At 41.9% G+C, this 26918-nt stretch overlaps 1 protein-coding gene across 1 annotated transcript in view; it reads left to right on the top strand.

Moving 5' to 3' along the window:
* Positions 1-26918, top strand: part of CFAP61 (cilia and flagella associated protein 61) — an 88590-nt gene that overhangs the window by 4269 nt on the left and 57403 nt on the right. The window contains exons 4-16 of the mRNA XM_054290519.1: positions 489-565; positions 954-1021; positions 2040-2181; positions 6252-6384; positions 8352-8505; positions 12642-12733; positions 13064-13233; positions 16321-16360; positions 17540-17679; positions 21688-21814; positions 22127-22204; positions 23331-23537; positions 25363-25497. Coding sequence (XP_054146494.1) covers positions 489-565; positions 954-1021; positions 2040-2181; positions 6252-6384; positions 8352-8505; positions 12642-12733; positions 13064-13233; positions 16321-16360; positions 17540-17679; positions 21688-21814; positions 22127-22204; positions 23331-23537; positions 25363-25497 — 1563 coding nt within the window. The remainder of the gene's footprint in view (positions 1-488; positions 566-953; positions 1022-2039; positions 2182-6251; positions 6385-8351; positions 8506-12641; positions 12734-13063; positions 13234-16320; positions 16361-17539; positions 17680-21687; positions 21815-22126; positions 22205-23330; positions 23538-25362; positions 25498-26918) is intronic.

Below are 26918 nucleotides of genomic sequence, written 5' to 3'. Positions count from 1 at the left end.
GGTGTCTGCTAGTCTGCCCTATTTCTGCCTGGTATTTGTGTGTCTAATGATGTCATCTTAAAATATGTAATTTTTCTTACTACCTTTAAAGGAAAACCTTTAAATTATGAGGATTATGAGAAGCAGGTGAGCTTTTGGTTTGAGTTTTTTTGAACTTTAAAAGAATGTCAGACACATGTTGAATGTGTATATGCGATTGAATGCTGTTAGTCAAGAATTAATACTGTTCAATATGAAATGTACAGTGTATTGCAGTCAAACAATAGTGAATTGAGTACAAAGAAAAAACGTTGCAGAAGCACCAAATTATATAAAGCACTTTATTCACGTAACTTTACCCACACATGCTGTGAAGTCACTTATGTGTATTTTGCTGCTCCTTCAGTACAGATCATGTATGTTGGAAATGTCTGTGTACTAATACTTGGGCTGATGGAATAAACATGAGTTTCTGCATGGTGTGCAGACTTTCACTCCTTGTTTTGCAGCCTTTGAACACGCTCTTTGTGCATCTCTTTGTGGCAAAGGAAGGTTATGCAGCTGGATGTTCCCAAGAAATTGTCAGGTGAGTTCCTGTGTAGCCTTGGGTAGTGAGGCACGCTGGCAAATCATCTGTCAAGCCAAGCAGTCTCATCCAGATGCCCTGTCAGATATCTGCCAACAGAGGTCTGATATCTTAAATATTTCACCACTGGGAAACTGCTATAAAAAAGAGGATGTTTGAAATCTAAAGATTGGGAAATTTGAAAGAAATAAGGTAGGAAAAGCCAGTCAAAGTTACCCAGATAAATTTCACATGATATTGTCAGAAATGTTTTAATTGTTGTGCCATGTGGACTTATGAAGGAAGGTTAGAGACACTGGAGAGAAAAGAAAAAGTATATATTGAAAAAGCTATCTGCTGTCTGTCATTGAATGTAATAATGAAAGACTGAATATGTTTATTTGTCCAGGAAAGCTTTCATCTTACTACCAGATCTGCAGTTTATACTTCTCTTTATACCAGCTGAGAAGAGGTTAGGTAAGAGCTTAAAACTGTTTTATTCTTGAAGTGACAGCAATTGCAAACCTAATTAATATGCACTGAGAGCTTGTTGTGGTGTTCTTTTTTTAATACTGAGAAGAGTTATCAGTTTCTAGACATGTGAAAACCATCATCTAAGACTATCTTCTTGTGAAGATCCCATGTGCAAGAGGTTCCATGCTCGCTCCAGCACCATTCAGCATTCTGTCCATTCCCTTCAATCTTTAAATTTGCCAGAAACAGGACATCAGGAAGGAATAAAGATGTCAAAAATCAATACCTGCAAGTTTTGTGGCGATTTCTGGTTGAATAGGGCCAAGAGACTTGAAATTGGGCACTTTCTCTTACTCAGCCAAGCCAGTGCAGATTGGAAAAGAACACTTTGGTGAGACTCAGAGGGGCTGCTGGAGACATAGAAGGAAACTCAGATTATTTCCTCTGGAACAGAGGTACAAAGGTAGGGAATACACATGTTAAGCACAGAACAGCACCAGATGTGGAATTTTGGTCCTGAATTCTGACTGATAAACCAAGGATACACTTAAATGAGCTGAAAAGGGAGGTAGAACTTTTCTGATATGCTGGTTTCCAGACATGTTGGTTCCAAGTCACACTAAAAGACTGTAGTGGTATATCAACTACAGAAAACAGGGCTTGAATTAAGGGTTTTGTCAAATCCACCCTGTCAACCAACATCAGCTTTCCTTCAGCATTGTGACTCCTGACAGAGATTCTCCACAGGCATAGAGAATTTGCTATATTATTCTTATTGGGATTGTTTCCTAGCAATTTCTGATTGCTTTGAAGCTTATTCAGGTTTGGAATGCTGGGTTAATTAGATCTTTGGTGATGATTCTCACACGTTTATGCTGCTGTCATTTCAGCCTCATTGCCTAACTTAAAAGACTTGGGGCATTTTACTATCTGTGGTTCAAGTTTGAAACTCCATTTTCCTTAGACAATTTTGCTGCTTATCTAAAGCGTGCATAATGAAGTTTCTCCATTGCCCTGACAGGTTTTAGCCATTCAGAGCTGGACCTGGGGGATGTCTTTGAAAGAATTGTGCCTGCTCCACTCTCGCACGTGGAGAGACGTTTCACCTTGCTGGCATGCCCGAGGCATCGTTGGCACCCACAGCTGTATGTGCGCCAGGCAAGGTAACACAGCTCCCTGATCCTGCTTCCCTGAGCACATCTGGCTGGGGGAAACTGAAGCATTTTCCTTCTTTGGTGTGCAGCATCAGTAGCTGAGCTTGGCTGCCCTAAAACAATGCTCCTAAGCATTGTTTTAACCAAGGAATGTGTGCTTATAGTGATTGGATAGAACTACTGTCAATATGTTTTTGCTTTGTGTGATTGGTCAAAAAACTTTTAAAGTAAGTTGTAGCATTAAGTTCTTTGTCTGCTGCCTGGGATGTGAGCTGACAGCATCCTCCCATTGTCATAACCATGTAATGATACTGATGCTAGAAAATAAAACAGCTCAAAGCATGTTCCTAGCAGTCCCATCCCATTTGTGATTTGTACATAGCCCCCAGCTGGCAATAGTTTTCTGTGATAACCAAACTAGGTAGTTCTAGGATTATGCTGGTTTTATTCTATTTCATCACAAGATGTGTGTTTTTGAATGCTAGTTAGCTATTTAGGAAGACTATTTTTTTATTAGTGATGTTTGTTCTGTGATCTGCTGGCAGAACTAGACTGCTGTTGCCACTCTTGGTTTTTCCTGCCATGTGCCTTCTGCCTGTGCCAGTGTTGTGTGCAGGATGTGAGAAAGGTCAGTTTCTGACCCAGGGGCCTGGAGATTTTCCTGTTGTTGCTGTGGAGATGCTTCCTTGTAATGTGGTTGAAATAGAACATGTACCCATCAAATTTTGGGTTATGTGTTGTCCTCTTCACCATGGAAAGACTGCTGGAAGGGTAATGTTTTATGAAGCAGTAGTTTAACTCTGATTTATTCTGGAGTTTTTACAGGTAGTAAATGTAAGTGTTGCTTTGTGGCTAGGTAGCAGAGTGGTGATTAAATTAGCATTTCTGATGCCTGCAGTGGAGACTGCAGTTTAGGGAGAAGGGTGTTCCTTGGACACTCAGCACATGGTATGGACTTGGGGAGTCTGTACTGACCAGTGCCCTGCAGATGGTGATGCCACATTGAGCATGTCTGATTTGTAAAGCCCCACACCATTTATTTATGGGCTGGTTCATGCTGCCAGCTTGGGCTGCATTCTGACAGGACCCTGTCTCTGAGAGGTGTTTTATTGCATGTATTAAATTTTACCACATGGGTCTGAAGCAAATCTGCAGCTTGTGTTCCTCCTGTTGCTCGGCTTTTGAGCATTTTAAGAAAAAGGCCTGAGGCCTGACCTTTGCCATTTCACATCGTCCTGCTGTAGCTTTGGATACTTCAATATGTTAAAAATCTCTCTCATACTAACTAGATGTACAATTGTTAGTATTTTTGAGTGTTTCTTTTGAGTTGTGTATCACCTATAAGTGAATAGACTTTTATATAGAGAAGGCCTCAGTAGGTGAGTTAATGCCTGAAGATGAAAAATCTTTCCATATGTCTTGGTTCTGATTATCACGTTTGTCCTTTTTTTTCAGTTTAAGCTAATTTTTTTGTGTGGTCATTGGATATTGTCAATTGAAATGTTCTTTTGCATGACTGGAAGTGTCACTTAAAAATAGCAATATTCCTGATAGGAGCTGCCATCTTGTCTGGGATTTTGGTAGTTTGTTATAAAAAGTAAAAATTGCTTTAGCTTTGGTACTAATAGAAAATTAACTGGGAAACCAGTTTTCCTCTGAAATTATGCAGTGGTGGTACAAAATTCGTACTTCAGTGTTGCCCATCAGTGGATAACAGGTAAGGCTAATTTCTGTTTGCAGAAGGAGGTCTGCCTTTCCCTTCCCTCTGCATTCACCCTGTGCTTCACTGGCATCCATAGTAACAGTCAGTGGGAGCCCTTAGAGACTCCTCTGTGGATGTTGTCTGCAGCCACCTGCCTAGCAACATGTTCTGGGGCAGTGAGAGGAGATTAGCCTAATTTCTGTCCCTCTTCCCCTGCTTACAGAGGGCGAAAAGCAGCTGTAAACTGATACTTTGTTTAAGCATCAATTTCAAATTTACTTTCTGTCTGGCGTCTATAATGTGAAAATGTGTTAGAATGCAGCCCACTAAGCTTTGATGTTTAAGGTTCTTGCTGGTGTCTTGTCCAGATCCTGCCAATCTTGGGTTTGTGCCCTGAGGGCAAGAGTCAAATTTGCAGCTCTGTGCTTGCACTTGCACTCACAGTAGAGGAATTTAGTGGCATTTTTATATTGGAAAGCTTACTGGAGGTTGGAGGGTTTCTTTACTTTGTTAAATATTGTGGTAGTGGTGGAAGATACTAAAAGCAGAATAAACAAGTTGAAATGGTTGTATTCCTACAGAGCAGTGTGCAGGGAGATGAATGGGTGAGTGCAGAGTCTCATTGACTGTCACAGGGTCAGTCTTCAGGAACTGGCATCTGCACCTTTGTGTGTGATCTTGTCTTGTGTCCCACAGAGCAGAATGATGTAGGGCACTCAAAACACCTGGCACAATGTTCCATTTGGAGGAGGTATGTGTCTGTTATGGACTCCATGAAATAACAGGGTTCAATTAGGATACAGTCTTTTTCTGTTACCCTTCTTCGTTTGGTTTTTTTTTGAGGTTTGAGAGCTTATTAACAGATTTGCTGTACTAATTAATTGTGCTGAGGTGGTGATGTTCTGATAATAGAAAACCTCCCTGCAGCTTTTCCCTTGGTATACTTCCTGTGAAGGAGATGAGGGTAACTATTTTGGCTTGAGGGATAAGGAATGAGTTACTGTAAGTTTTTATGGAGTTTTCATTGTTGCCAGAGCTTCATTTTAGTTGAGGGGGAAAAAAGAAGCAGGAACAAGGTTAGAATCCAAGAGGTCCCTAGCCTTGGTTACAAAGGTGGTTGTACCCAGAGCTCACATCCATTCTGGTGTGCAGCAAAAGCACCCAGAGACCCCCTGACCCCCTCTCCTGTGCTGGAGTCAGGCAGTGCTTAGGAACTTGGACAGTGTTTGATACAACGAGAAACAGAACCTCTTTTGCCCAGCTGTGTTTTCTTTAAGGCTCCTTCCAAATCCCGACACACATAAAGAGTAGCACTGAGAATCTGTTTATTGCTTCTGGGTTCCTGCCTGTGTGGAGCAATGATCTCCAACTTTACAGGTATCACATACAGGCATGGGGGACCCAGTGGGACCCTGGAACACAGCAGGAATTTCCCCCAAAACCCCGGGAGGCTCCGAAGTTCCCGGTTCTCCCTGGCGCAGCACGTTTGTGCATCCCTGACAAGGAGGGAAGCGCCACGGGCCGGTCCCGGTTCCCGAGCAGGAGGAGGAGGTTTGAGCATCCTGAGCAAGCGGAGCAGCCGCTGCCCGTGCCTGGCGGGGCCGCCGGGTGGCGGCAGAGACCGCGCGGGGCTCCCGCAGCCCCGGTGTCGCCTCTCCGAGCGTTCCTGGGGTTGTCGGTGTGATGGCCGAGGTAGCCGCCTGCTCCCGGCCCGGAGCAGGGAGGGCTTCCCCTGCAGTTTGTTGCAGTTGTTCCTTTTGGCAGCCCAACGCAGCCGAAGTCTCTGCTGTCTTTGGTTGTACCACTCAATCCAGCGTTTTCCCGAGAGATAAATACAAGTGGCTTCATGTTATTGATAGCAGTTGAGTGCTAAAGCTGGTTTGCCACCCACCTTTGTGCCAGTCTCAGCATGGGTGACTCAGGAATTGTGTCACTGTTCTGGTAAAAGTGCTGGATTTTCTCATTCAGAATTACATTGACCCTGGCTATAAATAGCAGTCTAGTGGGAGTGTCTGTTGCCTGGTTAAATAAAAATCCATGTAGGTTGGGACCTGTATGAGTGCTCCACTACAGTTGTAGGAGAGTGAGGCAGGAGAATTTTCAGCTGAGATTCTCGTATATTTTCTTAGGGCAAGAGAAGCATCTCCACTGAGCAGTGCAGATTTTGGTGGGTTCTGCTGGCTGTTGGGTGTGGATCTGTCTCTGGTGCTGAGAATCGCACTCACACTGGCAATGTGTCCTAGGTGAAGTGATTTGTGGGTGCAGGCTTTGGAACAAGTATTTGTAATATTTTTCCATATATTAATGGAGTGGAGCGGAAGTATCAAGGCCTGTTAATGGCAGAGCCATAGGACGTTACCTGATCTCTTTTTTGTAGGCTGGAAGATTATGATGATCTCATGCTAATCTGGACACCTCAAAGTGAGACACTGAAGGAAACCTATGGTGAATATCTCCTTGTTGATCTCATAGAACGTGAAGGTGAAGAAAATCAGGCAGCTGTTTGTGAGGTCAGTCTGCCATGACCTCTGATTTTGTCTGATCATAGCTTTAGTGATGTCCTGTGTGACAGCTCACTCTAGCTCAGGGGACAAAAACAGCAGCCCACCTGTTAAAAGTAGAATTCATGCTCTATACCCACACAGTGAGTGCCCTTCTCAATGTAGTTTGTGTCTGTCCTCAGGAGTGATGTTTCCAGTTCAGAAATGAAGCATCAATTCCCAGTAATTTTCAAGTCATTTGGACAGGCTGTCTTGATGAAGCCATGTTGTCATTTTAGACATTTGCATTATAGCTGACCTGTTTTCATTCCCAATGACAGCTAATATTGCATGTGAAAATGAGTAGCCAATAATCCTTTCACAGTTTTAAGTCCTGTAGATAATTTTTCTTTCTCTTGGTTCAAACAATTTTTTGCTGAAATGTAGACAAACCCAGGAATTAATTTAAATAAGAAAGGAGTGGTAATAGTTATCCTACTGAAAATTCCTGATTTTCATGTGTTGGTAACTGTGCATGATAGTGCAAGCTGATAGGCAATATAACCTCCTTAATTCCCAAAATCTGCTTTTTGTGGCAAATGGTTTTATAAAATTGCAACATGTAATCACTGCCATTGGGAGCCAAATGGGAAACAATGCACCATTAGTGTAATGGCACATTGCAGAGGGCTGTTGCTATAAATAAGACATTCCAGTGGCACGTTCAGAGCTCAATGTGAGACCACCAAAAGGTGTTCCAAGCCCCAGTTTATCCCAGCTGCCACTGCCACGGCGGGCTGGGAAAGCACCTCCACACAGACCATGATGGATGCCAGCTTCCCCTGTGGAGAAGGAAGCTGGCAGCCTCTTTTTGCACATATGGTAGATGGATTGGTTAATCAGCCTCTGCTGAGCCTTGGGCCTGAAATTACACAGCAGCCAGGCAACTGTGGCACCCCGGCTTTGTTGGTTACGCAAACAAGGCAAACAAGCAATCACTTGTTGTGTGAGGGCAGAAAAATTAAACGTCACACTTTTTCAAGTCTTCATTGATGTGCTGATGGCTTGATAAAACAGCTGTACAAATCCAGCATGTGAGTTTTCATTAGGTTTATAAAGGCTTTCATTATGTGCATTGAGGAGGAACAAAAATGTGTTTTGATAATGTGTTTCACCAGAAAGTTGCATACCATACAAAAAATTTAAGAGCTTCCTTCTTCTAGATTTGTCCCAGTTAAAGCCAGAAGCTCTCCAGCATGCCAGTTCTCCCTAGTCCCAGTGTGTGTCTTGCTGAGGGCTGCAGCTTGCTGAGAACTCCAGCAGTAACCAGGCACAGAGTACTGTGGGTGCCAGCATTGCAGGGATCCCATCACTTTCATGTTTGCCAGAGCATTTGAGTTTTAAGACTAGTTAGTTCTTGGATTTTTTTCAGAACACAGAAATATTTGGGGCTTACAAGTGCTGCAAATAGGTACTGCATTAGGTACTCCTTATATTATACAGAATTGATTTCTTGAGTTACTTTCTTAGGAGAATTAAATACACCCTTCAGTTTGACCCCAATTTGGGTCCAAATCAGTGTCCAGTAATGAGCCAGCTATTACAGATAACTGAATGCAGGTTCTACTTAACTGCACTGTAACTTTAAACAAAATTATATGTTTTTGGAAGTATGTTGTGTATTTGCCATAGCAAATGTTTTACTGAAACTCCAGGTCATTATTTGGCCTATATATATAAGCCTAACACTCTTGCAAGTCATAGCTGAAAAAGGAATTTGAACATCTACTGTGGAGATCCTAGTACCTATGTTACAAGGAAAAAAATAAAAGAGGATCTTTAACTTTTGCTGAAATAGTTCCTTTATAGTTTTTCATTATGCAGAGTCATTCCACAGAGATGGAACATGAAAGTTGATGTTTCAGAAGTTTTTTGTTCAGTTTTTTTTGTGCTTTCCTAGCGTGGCAGGTTCATGTGACATGGCTTTTGTCTTCCAGGTTGGTGGCACTGCAGTAGGATTCATGAGCTTATGTTCTGACGTGAACATTTCCTTGTTACAAGAGTGTTTTGACTTAGGGCCTTTCCATGGACTCTGTAAACCACATCCTGAGGATATTCTCGAAGTGCCACGGAAGCCAAGTGTTGAAGGAGGTATCTATATTCTAAATATTGCTAAAAAAATACAAGGTGTGTTCATGTCTAGCTTCTGAGTAGGTTTTGCAGAAGGTTGGAAAAGGATGTATAGGTTTACTAGGAAGAAAACACAAATTAACATACTTGGTCTTGAAGTAGGATGCCTGGTTTTTTTTGCCTGAGGAGGGGAATTTTGATAGCCCTGGTCTTTGACTCAGAAGTGATTGCTGTTTGTGGGGAGCTGCCCTGTAGGATAACTATGGGATAAATGTGGGCTTGAAGTTTCAGAAAGCTGTTGTGTGGTGTATGCTGTCTATCAGACACAGTTGTGCTGTTAAAGGAAGATGAGATTTTACAATCTGGTGGTGAAGTGAGGTCTGTTGGTAGCTGAGCAGCTGGCCTAACTGTGCCTGTTATGTTGTCCTGTTGACTTATGTCATCTTTTTTCCTTGTGGTTCAGCTTCTGCTCTTTGCTTATTGTTTGCAGTCTCCTGGGTTACAAGATTTTGGGAGATCAGAGACTGTCTCTTTATTCTGCTTTTATATTGTGCCCAATATAGGAACACATGTGCTAGCGGCTTCCTGTGAGTGATAAAAACCAGTAGCACAAATATGTCACCTGTTTGTAGAACAGAAGTGTCATGTAAATGATTTACAGTTGTTGTCTTTATTTTTCGGTGTCAAAGGGCATTTTGTGCAGAAGGGCTGCATCTTGCTATCTACTAATTATCAGTAGTGGAATAAAACACCTCCACCACTAGGTTATGTATCTGCTTTTCTGAACACAAAGCAGCAGGCAAAAAAGGCAACCAGGGAGCTGCAGGGCTGTCACCAGCTGGTACCTCAGAGCTTGCAGTCACAGAACAGAAAAGGGAGAGAAATGGGTCTTGTAGCTGCTCCTGTGGACTTCCCCTCCCCTGCATGGAAGCATCTTGCACATAGGAGATGGAGGAAGCTGCCTGTGTCCTGTTTGATCCTGTGCTCCTGCAGCTCCAGGAGTATTAGCTCAGAAGAGGTGACAGATGTGGGTAGGAGGAGGAATGAGACTGAGGAGGGAGAGAGATGACTTAGGAGCCAGAGCCCAGTCCTGGGTGACCCTGCTTGGGCAAGGTGACCAACCACCAGGGCTCTCTCCCAGCCTTACCCGTCCCAGGGCTGTTCCTGTCCCAGTGTCCTCTCCCTTCTCCAGAGCCTGCAAGCTGTAGGTCTGTGTTTTCTGGCAAATTCTGTGCTGCTGAGCTTTTCAGTGAGAATGTGGTTACAGGGTTTGGCAGTACAGCTGTTATGTGTTTTTTTTAATAATTTTAGGAAATCTGTGGAACTTTTTCTAAATGTTAAAACTTAGCATAAGCTGTTCTGTTCAGAATCTGACATCTGTGTGCTTTTTAGAAATGTTTTAAGCATCATGGTTAGCAGTTCTGTGAATCTATCTCCCTTCTTTTCGCTCTTCGTTTTAAAACTTCATTAGATTTGATGGTAGTTGCAGCCCTGGGGGTTGCCTTCAGGTAAAACTCCTTAAAGTAGTAGTATCCCTTTATTTGGAATGACAAGAGCAGCTCTGGGGAAAAATAATTATTTTTCAAGGTAGCTTGAGTGCAAATCATTAATGATTGTAGAGGTTTTGGCTTGCCAATTGTTTGATTTCCTGGCCAATGCCCCAATTATGTAGTGGGTCTAGTGATGGCTAAGTGCCAATGCACTTACTAGAATTTATTTACTTATTTTCTTGCTGAGAGATCAGCATTAGGAGAAGCAAGGCCAAACAGGCACAAACATTAAAGGGTATAAAGAAAACTTTATTAATACAATTAAGAGAAAAATAATAAGAAAAAAGCCAGACTAAAACCTTTCTCCTCCCCACCTTTTTTCCTTTCCCACTGACAATGTAAGACAAAACTTATAATAGTCTTTCTTCAGTCTGCTTAGGGAGAGTAATCTCTCTTGTTATGCTGTGAAGCCTTTGCCACAAGAAACAGTTCTCTTGTGGCTTCAATGTCACAGTGAATCAGCTGCCCAGGAAAGGAAAAATCTGCTTGCAGTGTGAAAAGTCCCTTCCACATCTTGCAGCTACCTCACAGCTGCTTTCATGGGCCATACCAACTTATTAGGGTGCTACTTTAAGGATGAGCTGTTCTAGCATAAAAAACAGAAGTTCTTTTAATGCACTTCTGGGAGCAGAGGTTTTCTATTACTACAGTAGAAACCCAATAGCAAAGTTGAAAGTTGTCCCTTCACTGCTCAAGTACATTAATTCTGTTATCAGGAAATAGTAGTTAAAATTTTTTGTTGTAGCTTTGCACATTTTAGAATAGAAGAGTTGTATCCCAGTAGTCCATTGTTAAGCCTCTCCAACATGAAGGCCAGCCCGTGTCCTTGAACTCTGTTGTGGTGTTGGTCCCATGTGGTTTGCATTTGTGGGTATTGCAAAGTCTTGCCCATTCCATGAGGCTGCTTTCGTGGCTGCATTGAGAACTTGCTGTTGGGTGGTGTCCTGCTGTGAGGGCAGAGCAGGTTCAGTGACCTGACATCAATAGAAGATCTGGACTTGGCTTTATGGAATCTGAAGGCTTGGAAATTTTCAAGTGTAAGCTGCATTCCTTCGTAATTTTATGTTCCTACATATAAAAAGGTTATTTTTCAAGCTCTTTAGCTTTAAGTAGAGACCACAGGTTGATATTTTTTTCCTTTCAAAATGTAATGCTGAATAATAATGAAAGAGTATACAACAGTCTGTACTGATATGCCACTTAGGTTTCAGGGTAATTACAGTAATTTGGTTGTTACTCTATATGGTGTCATGAATTAGTTGCTAGAAAACATGATGCAGTGGGAATGATTCAAGGGCTTTTCATCAGGCCTCATGGTGAACTGGCTTCTTGATCCTGATGACTGTACCTCAGCTAACAAACCAGCAATCACAGAATTATTTTAATTTTCTTTGTTTGTGGTCTTTACTTGATTTAGTGATAGTATTGCAGTTCTTCACATCACTCGTGTACAGCGTGTCTGTAAACAGCAATGCAGCCACGTGTGACAGGAGTGGATGGGGGAGCCATTAAGGATTTGCATTTTAGTATGAAGTCAGAACAACATATCAATATTTACATGACAACAAGAGACTTGTATTAATTAACTTCTGACACCTGCAAGGCTGTTGGTAATGAGAAATGGAGCTGGTTAATCAAGACGACATTTGATCATTTCTGTGAAGGCTCACATCTGTGATACCCCCAGAGAATCCATGATTCCTAACCCCCGCATTTCTCCTTGCCCTGCATGTCGCATCTGCACTCTTTTATTGACAGAGAAATAGATTTTGAGACAAGATTTTTTTTTTCTAATTGCTTCTGGCTAATTTTTTTTTTCTAATTGCTTATTTTAAACCTTTGGGGTATTTTTTTAAAAGTGCCCATTACTGTGTGAAGAAATGCTTCTGTCTATGAATGGAGCTTATGTGAGTGTCCCAAGGTAAAATTCAGAGGGAGAAGGGATGAATTCTGTTGTTTTCTGAAGCTTATTTTCTGTTCTTCTTGGTATTCAGAAACCTTTATTTCCTTAATGTTACTCGATTTTCCAAATGCAAGGCTGTCCTTGCTTGATGAGTTTTCTTCAGCAGCAATGCCTACACCTCAGGAGTTTGTGTAAAACTTATAAAGGAATTATGATCCCTGTTTCTTGTCTCTTACTGCACCAGTATGAGCTCTGGTTTGACTGGGATTTAACCTGAATTGCAATTATTTTAGGAGAATTAATCTGAGAATGAAGAGCCCTTGCTTATCTAAAGCAAGTTAGCAACACATGAGGTTTAAGATATCAGTCAATACACTGACTCCTGTCTTTCAGTTCAGATAGGGCAAAGATTTGACACAGGGATAAACACAAGTTAGGAAATGCTTCCAAATTGTCTTGGTCAGGTCTAATTTTACATTGTACAGGTCTAATTTTGGATTTTGGGTTTTTTTTTGTTTTTTTGCTTTGAAATCAAATGGTCTAATGAAGCTCTAGCTGAGTAACTGTAGGAGGGTCTGCTTTAACTGTTGTTAAAATGAAACCTTTTGATAGAGGTAGCCTGGCCCACTCCAGCTATTGCTGTGATTCTCAGAGTAAAGCTCACATTATTAAACCTTGTGCACCTTCTCTTTTACTGTACTCAGATGAAGATGAAAGCAACCAAACAAGTCAACAGCCAGAGCTTGTTTCTTCTCAAAACTTGGAACGTGTTCCTGGTGCAGATGCAGCTGTGCAGGTAATGCTGCTGTGCACACACCCAGCAGTGCTGCTGGCTCTCAGAGCTGATACAGAGCAAGGCTGGCAGAGATGAGGACGAGCAAATACTGCTGAGCTTCCCTCCTGCCCCATCCTCTGCTCTGGCCCAGGTGCGCCTCTGCTGTGGGGCACGGGTCTGGAGGGAGGGGATCAGAGTTACTGGTCAGGCTGAGTTTACCCATCCAGCTCCCCATGAGCAGCCATTAGAGTGGGAAGAAAGAGTGACAGAGAGAAGAGGAAGGATGGGGCTTAACTAATCAAAACAATTTGTGAAGTGTTGCAAGGGAGCCCTTGTCTGTTATTGTTGCAGAAAGATGGAGCTGTTACGGTTTCCCAGGCTGAACCGCTGGTAGACTCTCAAGGCTCAGCAGCACCTCTGCTGGAGACTGGTGAGGAGGGGGATTTGCATCCTGTGAACGGAGGAGCTTCAAATGTTTTCAGTATCCGTCTGTTTTGTATCGATGAGCAGTATAAAAGTAGGTAAGTATGGAGGAAGAGTCACTGCTTTCCCATTAATAACCATTGTCAAGGTCATGTTTTCAGGACAAATCAGAAAGTGACAGCACCTGCAGTGGTTAGATGGGATTTTTTTCTGACCTCTTTCATATCTGTTTCTTTTATCTTCAGTAATAATGTTTCAACCTCCACTTGCAACTTCCTAGCTCTGACAGGTCTATGGGGGCAAAATGTGAAGAATTAATTTTTGTTGGAAAAAATGTGAGTTGAGGTTGTGGAAAAAGGCTGATGTTTCCTTCTATGGAGACACTTGCTCTGAAGCTGGCTAGCTGCAAGAGGAGCTACATGTTACAGTAGTTGTCATCTCATTGCATGGGGCAATAAAGCTGTTCTTAGCTCTACAGGTAAATTTTCCCATTCTAAACACTGTCTCCAGTCACTGAAAGAAGTTATTCTGTATTCTAGAATACTCTACAGCTGGGGGAGACAAAGGGATTTTCTCTTTGATTGCTGCTGCTGACCTCACACTCTTAGATCCTGGTGTATTAGAATAGGGCTATAAATGAGGTTTAGACTTTTTTTTCAAAAATTTCTCTCCACACTTGAATATGTTCAACCATATCAGCAGAAACTTCTCCAGGAACTTTTTTCCTTTTCAATGTGATGGTAGATAGTAAGATACAGGATAGATGAAGCAGCTGAGCACAGCCAGGATCTTCCATGCTTTCAAATCCGTGTCATATCTGCAGACAGCAGGCATCAGGATAAGGCTTGATAGATGAGTTGAACATGTGTACAGTTGAACATGTACAGTTTGAAAAAACATCTGTCTGCTCAGTCATTGGTGAGTAGCAACTTCTGAACTCTGGCTTAAAAGAAGTGTAAGAGTAAACTTCACTGAGAGGAAAAATGAGAATTCCTTAAACTGTTTCTATTTCTTGAGCAGTTTTTTGATTAAGAAGGGCACTTACCCAAGGGGATCTGCTGCAAATGCAAATATACAAGGCTACCAAAACAGAGCAAAGACATTGCCTTTTATGTACCTATTTCCAAAATTATATACCCAGAAATATGGCTCAAGTTTAAGAACTAGTTTAATTAGTGAAGTGCAGGAAGTCAACATAAAAGATTTGTGTTGTACTTGGAAACATTGACCAACTAATGTGTGATGAACTGCTGAGAGACTGTGCCAGAACAGTTAATTTAGGGACAATCTAGTGTAAAAATGCGAGCAAGATATTTATTGCAGAATAAGAAAGCTTTATATTGAAATATTAGTGAGGCAAGGGGCTTGCTATGGAATGATTCCATTATACTGAAACAGCAGTTCAGAGCTTTGCTAGAGATTTATGTCAGTAAATAATCTCACTGTAGGCTTCTTGAGTTCTCTGCTCATAGTTTCCTGTCCTAAGGATCTGTTGATTTTTTTTTTTTTTTTTTTTTTTTTTTTTTGCCTCCTGAGCTCTTTGCTTTGTTTGCTGTTTCTGTTCAAGATGTTTCTCACTGTATTTATCATTCAATGCTGTGCTCCCAGGTTTTTTTTTTTTACCTGTGGAGCAGTGTAGATTCCAAGATGGGTATCAGGAGGGGACAGCATTTCTGTCTGAAGACTTTTCCTAAGACTGCCTCATGCAGAGCTGAGGAATCTGTAGATCTTGGTGTTTTCAAACATTTTTTCTGTATGCTTCTGTGGCTTGCCTCTGCTTGATCCACCTGCATATAGAAGAAATATTAGCAAAGCAAATGTATGTAAAGGAGGACACAAGGTGATGCTGGCTGCCTCCTGGAATCTTGTCCTGAGGGAGTTCCTGCTGGCCTTGCACAGCATGGACCCAGAAATAGCAGTTGGCTTGGAGTGTAGGTGTGATTGCATCTTAGCCCTGAGGGAAGTTTGCTCTTTGGGAGTTGCTACCCACTGAAGCTGCTAAATATTTCCATCTCCTAAACACAGAGCTGTTATGTGGCTGGTTAGTGCATTGAGAGTGAAATGGGAAGAAACTGAACTACTGGCTTATCTGCTGATATTTGATACTTTTCTAAGCCCCCTGAAAAAACTCCTACCTCAATTCTTGTGGTCCTTACTGCCAACAAGGTCCTGGATACCAGAGAGAAAATTAAGTCCAGTATAGTTGCAATAGCATTTTCCTTTCCCCTGATTAGCTCTTCTGTAATATAACTAGTCTTAGTTATGTATTATATAGATTAATATATAATGCCCAAATCCTGATCTGTACTTGCAGCTTTAATTTTTTTATTCAGGCATAGATATTGCAATTAGAAATTATTTCTCTTTTAAGTAATATTATGAAAGAGGTAATTAAAGGGAGCCTAATTACAGTTGTGAAAGGAGAAGAGGATTTATCAGCATTTATAAGGTAACATGTATCCGTATGAATTTCTCCAAAATATACATCTTGTGTGGTGGAAAATTGTTTTATGAAATTTCAGCATAACTGGGTTTTTGAGCTCTTTGATAGCCTTAGACATGGGAGAAACAGCAGGGCTTTGGTGAGATTTCTCAAGTCTTTTTAAACTGAAATGTCACAATTTGCTGTCACCATGGAAAAGAGACCAGGACAGCTCTAAGTCAGTGGGTGAGAAGTGAAAAGAAGTGTTTAAAAACAATTCTAAGTATTGATGTTCCTGTTAGTCTGTCAGAGCACATCAGGCAGGTTTTCCTGAATGCAAAGTCACAGAGCCCTTGGTGCTGACTGAAAATACTGTAGAACATAGCAACAACTGTTTGTAACCTGAAGTAATATTTGCTATATACTAATGCTGCTGTGATAGTCCAGGAATGGCTTCTGAAGAGGCTGGAGTCAACAACATGAGAGCCAATGTTTTGTTAGTTCCTCTCCCCACCCTTTTAGTGAGGAGCCTCGTGTATTATGTCAAACATCCTGGTTATTCTTGTTAATAGTGATGCTTTAAGCACTAGAAGTCAGAAATTGCTGTGCAGCATGCAACATCAGCAGTCGATTATTGATGATTTATTGGGATTGTCTGATCAGCTCTGAATAAATGCTCCTGCACTTGCAGGGATGTCAATATCATAGTGTATCAGATCGTTCTGATATGTGCTTTATTTGCTAATATTTGCTCTTGTTGCAGGTCACTGGATTTTTTGCAGTATGCTTTCAACGTTTTCCCAGTGAGTATAACAAAAGTTGGAATGATTTAGTGTGGTGGGACAGCAGGGCAGCTGGCAGCCAGGGGATTGGGGTCTACTGCTCCAGGGAGTCTGCCCCACATGAGTGTGCTGGGCCTGGTTACCCTGGGCTGAGCTGCTCCCCTCCTTGGCTGCTTCTGGACTTCATGGAATGCATACCTAAGTCCTCTGTTTATCCTAGAATCCTGGAATGGTTTGGGTTGAAAAGGAACTTAAAGATCATCCAGTTCCACCCCTGCCATGGGCAGGACACCTTCCAGTAGACCAGATTCCTCCAAGCTTTGTCCAGCCTGGCCTTGGACACTTCCAGTGATGGAACAGCCACATCTTCTCTGAGCAACCTGTGCCAGGGCCTCCTCACGCTCACAGGGAAGAATTTTTCTGTACCATGTAATCTAAACCTGCTCTCTGTCAGTGTGAAGGCATTTCCCTGCCACTATGTGCTCTTGTAAATAGTCTCGCCAGTTTATGTTCCATAGGGACTCCTCTAAGATGCAGATTTAGAAAAAGAAATGTTTCAAACTCCTTTAAAACCATGTACAGATCCAAACCATACCTACATTAAAAACAAAATCAGCAAAATTTATTAAAGGAGATGGAGTTAAAACCTATAAAACAATGGTATTAAGGAGATTCATAATATTTACCTACAGACTGAACTGTGGCACTGTGGATTCACAGTGCAGCAGCTGTTTCCCACTCATGCCCTGTGTGATCACTCTGTCTGAAGTAACAAAGTCCACTTTCTGAGACTTTCTAATGCACACCAGTGTTGTAAAGTCATGTAACAAATAACTGTATGGCAGTGTGCCTTAGAGACAGGCCCTGGGTACCAGAGACACTGTTGTGGCCCTAAGAAGCAGCACACTCAAAAACACTGCTTCCTAGAGAGAGCTGGCCCAGAAATTTTAAATTTATGCAATTTATCCATCCAACAATGTCAGTCTTTGAAATAAAATGTCACAATGGAATCACCAGATGTAGTAAGGAAGGTTCATCCCATAGTTTGCTTAAAGTGAAGCCATTTCTGAGCTGTCAGTTCCTTGGTGCTGCCCAGGCAGAGCAGTGCTTGGAGGTGTGCAGTATAAACCTCACATTCAGGGCTGTCTGTCCCCTCAGAGGGCTTAGAGAATGCTTTTATTGCCTGCCAATGTCTTTCAGGACAGAGACTTGTGTGTCATCCTGGTGCCACATCATGTCCCCGAGTTCCCGCTGATCCGCAGCTTTGTTCGGGCCGTCCCTTCCTGCCCGTCCAGGCTGGGCCGGGAGCTGTACGTGTTCCACAGGGCAGGATTGCTCACGTGAGTCATGCCCGGGGACAGCCCTGCTGTGGGACACCCCTGCCAGCGTTTGTAGGGAGGGTGCTCTCAGCAGAACCCAAGCACAGTGAGAGAGGATTCATTTGGGATTTGTGTATGCAGTACTAAGGTAGGGAAGGTGGACATTGGTATAAACCAGTGGCTCCAAGTTCCCTGGTTGTGGGCCAAGGCCAGCAGAGGAGTGTGGAGGAGGATACAGTATGGGTAAATGAAGGTGGTATAGAATGTAATCTTATCCCCTAAAGAGTTGCAGCTGAACCAATTACTAAAGATTAGGAGCAGGCCTGATTTTAACAGGCCACAGCTGTAACCAATAAGAAGAATGTTATAAAAGAGTGGATTGGTTGGCTGAGGGGGAACTGGAGTCAGTTGGCTGCTGTGAGGACAAAGAAGAGCCAGTGCTTAGAGGAGATGCCCACAAGAAACATCAAGGAGGTACGAAACTCTAGCAATATGGAACCTTTGCAATATAATGACAATAGTACTCTTGTGCTATAACTACAACAGTGCTATGTTTGGCCTTGGGGATGTGGGTCAGGTTGTGACTACATCCCCATGTGACACTGGCACCTCATAGCCTGGTGTAGGTTTAATTCTTGGGAATATGCAGTAGCTTTCTTAAGAGAACTGTAGTCATGTGTTTCTGGGACATATAGATCACAGCAGGAACACTGAGTATCTCTTCTGTATAAATTGTCTTTTACTTTTGATGTTGAATCATTTATTTCATGCCTTCAGTTTCTGTGATCCTCTGAAAGCTTCTGTAGGCTGAGATATCAGTGAACTGTGACACCAAGCCTTTCTTGCTGTGATTTCTGTTACATGGAATGAGTTTTCCAAAGTTTTGCTTGCATATCAAGCCTATTCTGGCCCAAACACCAAACTTAAATTGTGGCATAGAGATTTAGAGATTTTATTTTTTTGGTTTTGTTCCTAATGTACCAAACACTGTATGGTTTTAGCAAAGTCCTTCTAGGTTTAATTGTGTACCTAATCACCTCTGGTGGTACACAAATACTTCATGCAAAAGCTGGCCAGCTACTCTTGGACTCAGGCAGAAGCTTTTTGCCCTGGGATGAATCTTCTCCTTCTGGGTCCTGAGTAAAAATCCAGCTGGCTAGAAAGAGAGCTGCTGGAGTAATTCCTGATAATCTCAGGCCCAGCTGCTCAGTAATCCACCAGTAGGGCTGGGAGTCATATGTCCTCTTGCAATTTTGGGCAAAATTCAACTTGTTATCAAGGCTCTTTAAAAAAAAGTTACCATCCTGATTACATTGTGCATATTCCAAATGACACCAATCCTTTCATGAAAACAAAATAGGGTCATCAGTAGCATTTTCCAAATCCCCCTGCAGCCTTGCAGGAAAGTAAGGGAAAATAGCTGCTTATTGAGGTTCAGGATCAGAAAAGCTTTGGGAAAAACCAGAGAGCTTTTGGAAAGTTTCTGCAGAACAAAACCCACAGGGTGCAACAGCAGATACCTTCTTGGAAATAACCAAAATCTGTGAAAGTGAAAGATCAACACATTGTACTTGCACCTACAGCTTTCAAAAGCATGTCAGTGAAAAGGAAGTCACAGAAAATGGACTAAAAGAAAAGTGGGGTAAGAAGAGGGGAATATGAGGATGTGAAAGGGCAAAGTCAGAAGAGGCACAGGCACAAAATGAACTCTTGATTAGTACAGGTAGTAAAAAGGAATAAGAAAAAGTGTTAAGTACACAAAAAGCAAGAGTGCAGCAAATGGAACTGTGAGTCTGCTACTTAACACTGAAGGAGAAAAAAAATAACAGAGGACAAGGCATAGGCTGAGGTTCTTAATGGGTACTTTCCCTCAATTTTCACTAAAAGGCATAATAATAATAGTGTCCTTGTCTCTGAGCAGTCAAAGGACTTGAGCATCTACAATGAGTTAATTCATTGCTGGGAGAGAAACGAGTACAGACCTTGGATAGTCCTTCCTCCTGTTCCATAATCCCAGTGGAGCTGGTAGATCTGCTCTTTTTAAAAAGGCAGTTTCAACTTTTCACATGTTCTGTTTTTGTCACGCTCCAGATGCAGCTCCCTGCAGGCACAGCTGCTTTCCCTGGGGCAGGGGTGGGGCAAAGCGGCTGGGCTGGGCAGTGATGGGAGGAGTTGGGCTGCAGTGTGTGAAAAACACCCATCACTTGTTTTTAGAATTTTTAAAGTTTAATAGTAATGAAATGGTTATAAAAATAGCAATATAATTAGAGTAATAAAAATTTGAACACTTGGGATTAGGACAATACAAGACAATAAAAACAAAAAGCTACGGACATCCAGGTACCTCTTTCTGGGCAAAATAAGCCCAAAAAAGGACACACATTAACAGAGGATTAACCCTTAAAAGCAATAGCCTGTTGCATATTCATACACCTCATACATGATGCATAAATTCCATTCAAACCAAGGATTCTGTCTGGTCAGTGTCAGCTTCTTCTTAATCTTGATGGCATCTTCAAGGCTGAGTGAGGTGGGAAGTTCATTTCTTCTGATAATGGGGCAATAAATTCTCTTTCTCTGAAAGATTTAGGTGTCCTGTGGCTGCTATCTCAGTGTGAGTACCTCATTCCTTTATTTAAAAAAAATATCCCACATACATAATTCCTATTTTAACTACAAAAGTTATATTTTAACTACAAAACTACATACACCATACTATTAAAATATTAATATAGCACTACTAATCAATAAAACATTATACATATAGTAAACATCTGTGTAGAGCCATATAATATGCACTTTTCACAAGAGTGAGCTGCAGCTCTCAGCACTGTTGGGTCTTGCAATCAACAGTAGAAATGTGTGAGAAGCTGTGGAGGCTCAGCTGATGAGTGCTTAGGTCAGGATTAATTTGTAATTTAGTAACCAAATGTGTGCTTTTGAGCACTCAAAAATGGACAGTGAATTCAGCTGTGAAATTTCTCATAACATACCAGAATCTTGGTTTTTTAAGGTACCAGTGCTATTCATTAAGCTTGTATTCCACAAGATGCCTCTCAGTGTGACTGAGGCTGAAGAATAGCACATCCACTTTTAAATGGAAAGCTAGAATAACAGGAATAAAAAGATTATACTGTGTGAATCACAACTTTTTGTGTGTGGGTGTAAGAACTTAGTTCTTGGAACTGAAGGTGTAGTTCAGTTTCTTGAACAGTACAGGGTTGCACACTGTGTGTATCTAGGAAGGGGTTCTGCCTTTGACAGACACTGGGAGAGCTCCTCAGCTGCTGTAGACTGTCAGTGTGAAGTGAATTTTCTTCCTCACTACTAGGTGGGAAGATGTTTGCTAATATTCTGTAAATGAGCTGAGTGCCAGGTTACTGCTGCCTGTAGGTGAGGTGTTCCACGTGTGGCACAGGTATTCTGGTACCAGGTCACTACTGTGTCATTACAAACTGGCACTCCACACTTAGCAGAGGTGTTGCAATCATGTAGCATTATCCTCTTGTGTTACTGCTTGAGGCACCAAGGCCTAACACAAAAATTAGTAATTTTGCTCTCAGAAAAATTTATGTTCTTACTTTACTTTGTACCATGACAGCTGGCTCAGTTTTATTTTTCTGTCTTTTTGTCATTTTTTCTTGCCTTTCCCTGTTTTAATCTAGCTCTATTCCCCATGTGCCACAATGTTCAGCTACAGATTCCACATTCATTTTATGGTTCTTTGCCTGCCTTTATTGCTGACTTTTACTCACTTGAAGGCAGGTGGTACCTAGGGTTATAGATTGGGCTGAGTGTTTAATAGCAGATAGAGCAGGATTCTGGAGTTGTCTCAAATAGGTGTTCTGATTTTTTTTCTATTACATGCTATAAGTTCATATCTGCCTTTGGAACAAGTGTCATTTAGCAATCAGTTACAATTTCTGAATGGTGTTGTTGGTACTTCTGAAGGGGTGTTGTCTTAAGCTTGGCAGTTGTCCTTATTTTGTCACAGAGTCAACTTTATTATTTTTTTTGTCCTTTTTTTAGGTCATTTAATGTAAGAAAAGCAGCAACCAGTGACTTGGAGGGTGTCAAAAGGCTCATTGAAAATCTTAGCTTGAATGAAAATATGTGGAATGAGTCAAAGTTGTTCACTGAGACTCGCACGGATCCAGTGAGTATTTGTTGGTGAAATGTGCTCAATTCTGTCCTAAGATCAGGACTGGAGCAGTGGCTGAGCTTGCAGCACTTCTACAGCAGCTGTACCCAACTGAAGTGTCAGTGAGGAAAGGTCTGTGTGGTCCAGAGTGCAGCCACACACCCCTGGCTCAAACAGGGCCCTCTTGGGCAGCAGGATGGTTAATCTGGGATGGTGCCTGGGAGCTGCACTGGGAGGAGTGTTTTAACTCGAATTCTGTGGTGAAATACACAGTTACCACTAGGAAGAGATTCTACTGAAACTGGAAATGTTGCCTTTACCTTGCAGGATGGGATGCCACTACAGGCTTTTGTAGCAGAAGTTTTGGATCAAGTCGTTGGTGTTGCTGTCACTAGGGATGAAATGGTAAATTCAGTTTGTGTTCCATGAGCTCTATGGTGGTTGATGCTCACAGTAAGGCTGAGTTTTGTGCTGGGTACTGTACTTGTGCCTAACAAAGTGTCTGTAAAAATGCTGCTTGTAGAAGCTGTCTAGCCTATGCCCACTGTATTATTTCTCTGCTCAGAGATAATGATTGACACACAGATGAAAAAAGATCCTGTTACTTTCAAGAAGTTGCTGCTATGTCCTGAAAGTTTTCTTCCTGCACTTTTTTTGTACTTCAGCACAAAGCCATTCTGCCTCTAAATAGGTGTTTAATCACCTCTTTCCCTTCTACTTTTCAAGTCAATAAGCAGCTTTGCCACAAATCCTGCAAAGAGCAGTAATTCTTCTTTTAGATTTGCTTTCCTAACTTTTTTGTCCAACAGTACGGTTTTAAGTGATAGTGAATCATGTACTTGAAAACAAAAGTATATTCCCTGATGGAGTAAAAAAAGACATTGCATATTATTATTGAATAGTAAACATTCTTCAAGTCTTACTTTTGTGATATTCTGCTAGTACTGAAAAGGTGGATTTTAGGTTGTTCAGCAGTTCTAATGCTTAGTTTTCACAATAGAACAGTAACTCCTGTTTCTGAGAGTAATTCTCTTGATTATATTAAGAGCTAAGAGGACAGATTGAGTGAATAAACATGCAAAAATATCAGCTTATCACTTCTACAGGGAAGACTTGTTGGAGGGCATTTCTTACACAGCTCTGCTCTGTGGAATTCCCTTTTTCAGCTGGAGCTTAGTGAGTGGCACAGCCTGGGCTTCTGTGCCTTGAATGCAGAAAAACAATTGGGGTTTTTCCCCCCCAACTTGGATGTCTAACTTGTATTAGGCATTGTGGGGTAAGGGTCAGGTGTGCATGTAAATTGTAAATAAGGGCAAGCTGCAAGGAGAGGTTTTGGTACAATAAAAAGATTTTCAAGAAAAATCTGTTCAGTCAGTGCCTTTCAATTGATGACAGCTGTCAAAGACACTTGATTTCAGTTTTCAAATGTAGTTCCCTGATTGACAGAAGGTGACTTATTGGTTGGTATTTGCTAAAATCCTGTCAAGCTAGCTGCTGATCACTGCTGACTCAGAAATTCCTAATTTTCCAGGATACTGAGTATATTCGATCACATTACAATATTGAGGACTTCATTAATTTTAATGACCACCAGCAAGAGGAACATGGACATCTTTTCCACTTTGTCTTGAATCCTGTATTTCATCACTATGCAAAATACTTTCTAAAGGAGATTCTTCGCTTGGGTCACAAATCTTCTCTTTACTACCCTATTTATCCAGAATATGTGGAGAGCAAGGTAAGGAGAATGTGATTAGTGTTTCTTGTATTAAATATTGCCATATTTTCTCACTTTATTTTTTCTTTGCTTCAATGAATGACTGCAAACAGGGATTTTCTTGTTAATCTGCAGCAAACTGTACCTTCTTTTCTTCCTGCCTGACATATTCTGGAGCCATGGACACAGCTCTTGCATAGCAGGGCAGATCCATGGTGTCCATCAGTGTCTTCAGGAAGTGTGGTGGGAGCAGAGAGTGGAAATGGCCTTGGCTCCCTGCCCAGCACAAGGGTAATGCAGCCTGAGTAAATGCAAGGGGATCATCCTGAACACATCCAGGTGGCTTATAAAAAACCTTCCAAGGGGATTCAGGTACTCTAGACTGTGTTTCACCAAAATTCAGTGGAACCCAGGCACCTCATTAGCTTTTGAAGGGGGAGGACTTGTGTTCCTGCATGTGTCATGGGAGAACTGTAAGAACTGAACTTCCAATGGAGAAAATCCATTTCCAAGAAGAATGTAATTCAGAAGCGCTCACACGTGTTTTGTCATCAGTCTCATGTCAGAAAAGGCAGCACAAGGTAAAATTTGCAAGCTGTCTGAATCTGCTGCCTGTCCTGGGCAATCACCCAAGCTCCTGGCACTTCTGATGGAAACACACAGTGCATCCCAAGGGCAGTGCATCCCTCAGTCATACTTGGCTGTCTTGAGACAGATGGAATTTTCCCCTGGAGACTGACCACCAGCTTGGGCTACTGCCTGGACTGGGCACCTGGTGTTTAGATGGTGACTGAGATGAATTCTATCCTTGGTGACTTGGGTGTTTTTGAACCACCACTGGCTTTCACGTGGGAACTCTTTGACAGGTTAGACTTGGGTACATTTGCTGGAGGATGTGTTTTCCCATGCACTTTTGTGGAGCTCTAAGTGTTCCCGTGAGGAACCAATGTTCCTGTGTAGCATTAGGCTCTCAGATTCTGAAGAGGCACTCACAAAAATGCAGTTTAATGGCACTGGATGGAAGAGAAACTAAATCTTACCAGTGATTCCAGTTTTGACTGTTTCCAGGCTACCTGGCTACAGAGCTACTCTAAGTTACTTAAGCTTATCTAATATTATTATCTAATAACTGCAAAGTGTGATATTTTACTTAGTTCTCAACATAGTAACCTCAAGTTCTTAGTATTTGTGGAAGGAATGGCACTTGAGTGTAATTTAGTTTGCATTAATGTTAATTCTGTATTTCCTGTAATTCTCCTATTTTCTTCCCTTCCATGTTGTCAGTTTTGCCAGAGGCAGTCATGGTGTAATAGACAGATACAGCTATTTCTAATGATCAAGGCTGTTCAGATGAGTGTCAGGGTTTTGTTCTTTTCAAATTTCTGACAGTTTATTAACATTTATCACTTGGATGAACCAGACATTTCAGTTGGTATAGAATTTCTATATAAATTCATCTCTGTTCCTTGCCAGGCGAGCAAAGGTTAGCAGTGAGCAGATAACACAGCATAATGAGGTCAAATCAAGCTGATTCATGATCACTATGGAGAAAAATATCCTCCTGGGGAAAATACTTGTGCTGAAAAATCCCATAAACCAAACCACTTGTTTATCTGTCATTCCCACAGAGATAGTAATGTAATTACTCTCATAATTATCTTCATTAGTGTCAGGAATTATCTGCAATTCATTTCTCTGCTCTGAGTATGTTTGTTTATTTGCTGATTTTTGTCTCAGATTTAGCCAACATAACTAAGAAGTGTGTGTTTGTGAAGCCATGCAGCAGACATCTGCGCTGCACTGCTCTGACATTCTCTCTGCTGAAATATGGATTGCTGTCTTTCAGTTCCAGCATCCCTGTGCTCATTCCCTGACATCTGCCCTTCATTACATGGCTCCCGTGCGGCCGAGACGACAGATTGTCTATCCTCTGCAAGAGCTTGGCGTGAGCGCTCCGTCGGAGCAAGTCTCCAAGGATCAGGTGGGTAACAGCAGCAGCAGCAGGCGGGAGGCACTGTGCCAGCTCGTGCAGGGCCTGGCAGATGGGCTGGCATTGACCTCCCAGTGCTCACGGGCTGCTCCTTAATTACAGCAGCCGCGCTGGCTGCCCCATCCCCATCCTGCTCCGCCGCCACGCCCGGCGCACGCGGCAGCCGCTGGAGCAGAGCCCTTCCCGCTCCGCTGCCCACCATGGCAAAGCTTTGTCGTGGCCTCCCAGCGCCTTCTAAATGCTCTGCCTGCTGCTGAGCCCTTGCTCCTGCTGGCTTTATTTAGGTGTCGTGCTCTGCAAGCAGAAAAAAGGCAACGTCGTGCTGTTGACTCTTGCTGTAGAGACTGCTTCAATACGTTTTATTTTTCAGTCCCAAAGTCAGGTTTCTTCCATGCATGACACTCTTAAAACACCAAGTGACTTAACAGCAAAGGAAAAGGTTGTTTGCACTAGCAAATGGTTTTACTTGCAAAGAACTGCGGCCTGGAGATTCTTAATGAAAAGTCTCTTTAAATTTCATTTCTAAAATAACTTACACCCCATTCTCTTACATTTTTTAAGTAACTAAAATTTGGCATGAAGGTGATTCCTCAAAAGAGTAACTAGTGAAGCTGAAATATTAGGAAAACCACAATTAGTGATGGGTTCTCTCAGTAGGTAGTCGTAATTTTGTGGAGAAACATAATTAGGGAGCTTTATGTCTGTCTACTAACTTCCAGTTGGCTGAGATGAGCTTCCATATAATATTTTTAGAGCTGTCCTTTTCTCAGTTAGTCAATAGGTTTTGGCACCTAAAACTCTTCATTAGGCAGCAGCTGGCAAGACAAAATCCAGAACATGGCTAAGGCTGTTGGTCTGGGTTCGGCTTTGTTCAACAGCCTTCCCTTCACATGCACATCCCTGACTTTCTCTTATCTGCAGAATGGACTCTTGCTTTTCTTTAAACTGCTTCTTATTCTTAACCTTTAAAGTGATTGCTCTCTTCCTAAAAGAGCTCATCTTAGCATTTTTGTTAAAGCTGGGAAATCACAGACATCCTGTGTTTGAAAAATTTGCAAATCTTTTGTCTGCTTGTGTTCTTCCTGAGGTTTTCTGAGCTTCTCTGTGGGTAGTGGCATAATGATTTGAAATCTCAGATTCAGAGTTCTGTTTAATAGAATGGGTGAAATTTTTGCTAAGAAGTTACATTGGAAAAACCCCAACTCAAGGCCAGCCAAGTATCCATGCATCTGCCTCTACATGAATTATAGATTTTTGACAGACTGTGCTCTATCAGAATGGACATCTGGGGCTAAGTGCTGGGTCGTAACTTGAGGATAAAGCTAGTCTGCTGCTACTGCTGGCTTCTCTGAAATACCAAGAACTTGAAACCATGTAAAGCTAAATTGACTCGTCTGTCGAGTGAATGAAGC

This window comes from Melozone crissalis, unplaced genomic scaffold (genome assembly GCF_028551555.1).
Source record: "Melozone crissalis strain CALT ecotype California unplaced genomic scaffold, PUWL_Pcris_2 ptg000081l_1, whole genome shotgun sequence".
Taxonomy (NCBI): domain Eukaryota; kingdom Metazoa; phylum Chordata; class Aves; order Passeriformes; family Passerellidae; genus Melozone; species Melozone crissalis.
This window is presented reverse-complemented; position numbering and strand designations above follow the sequence as displayed.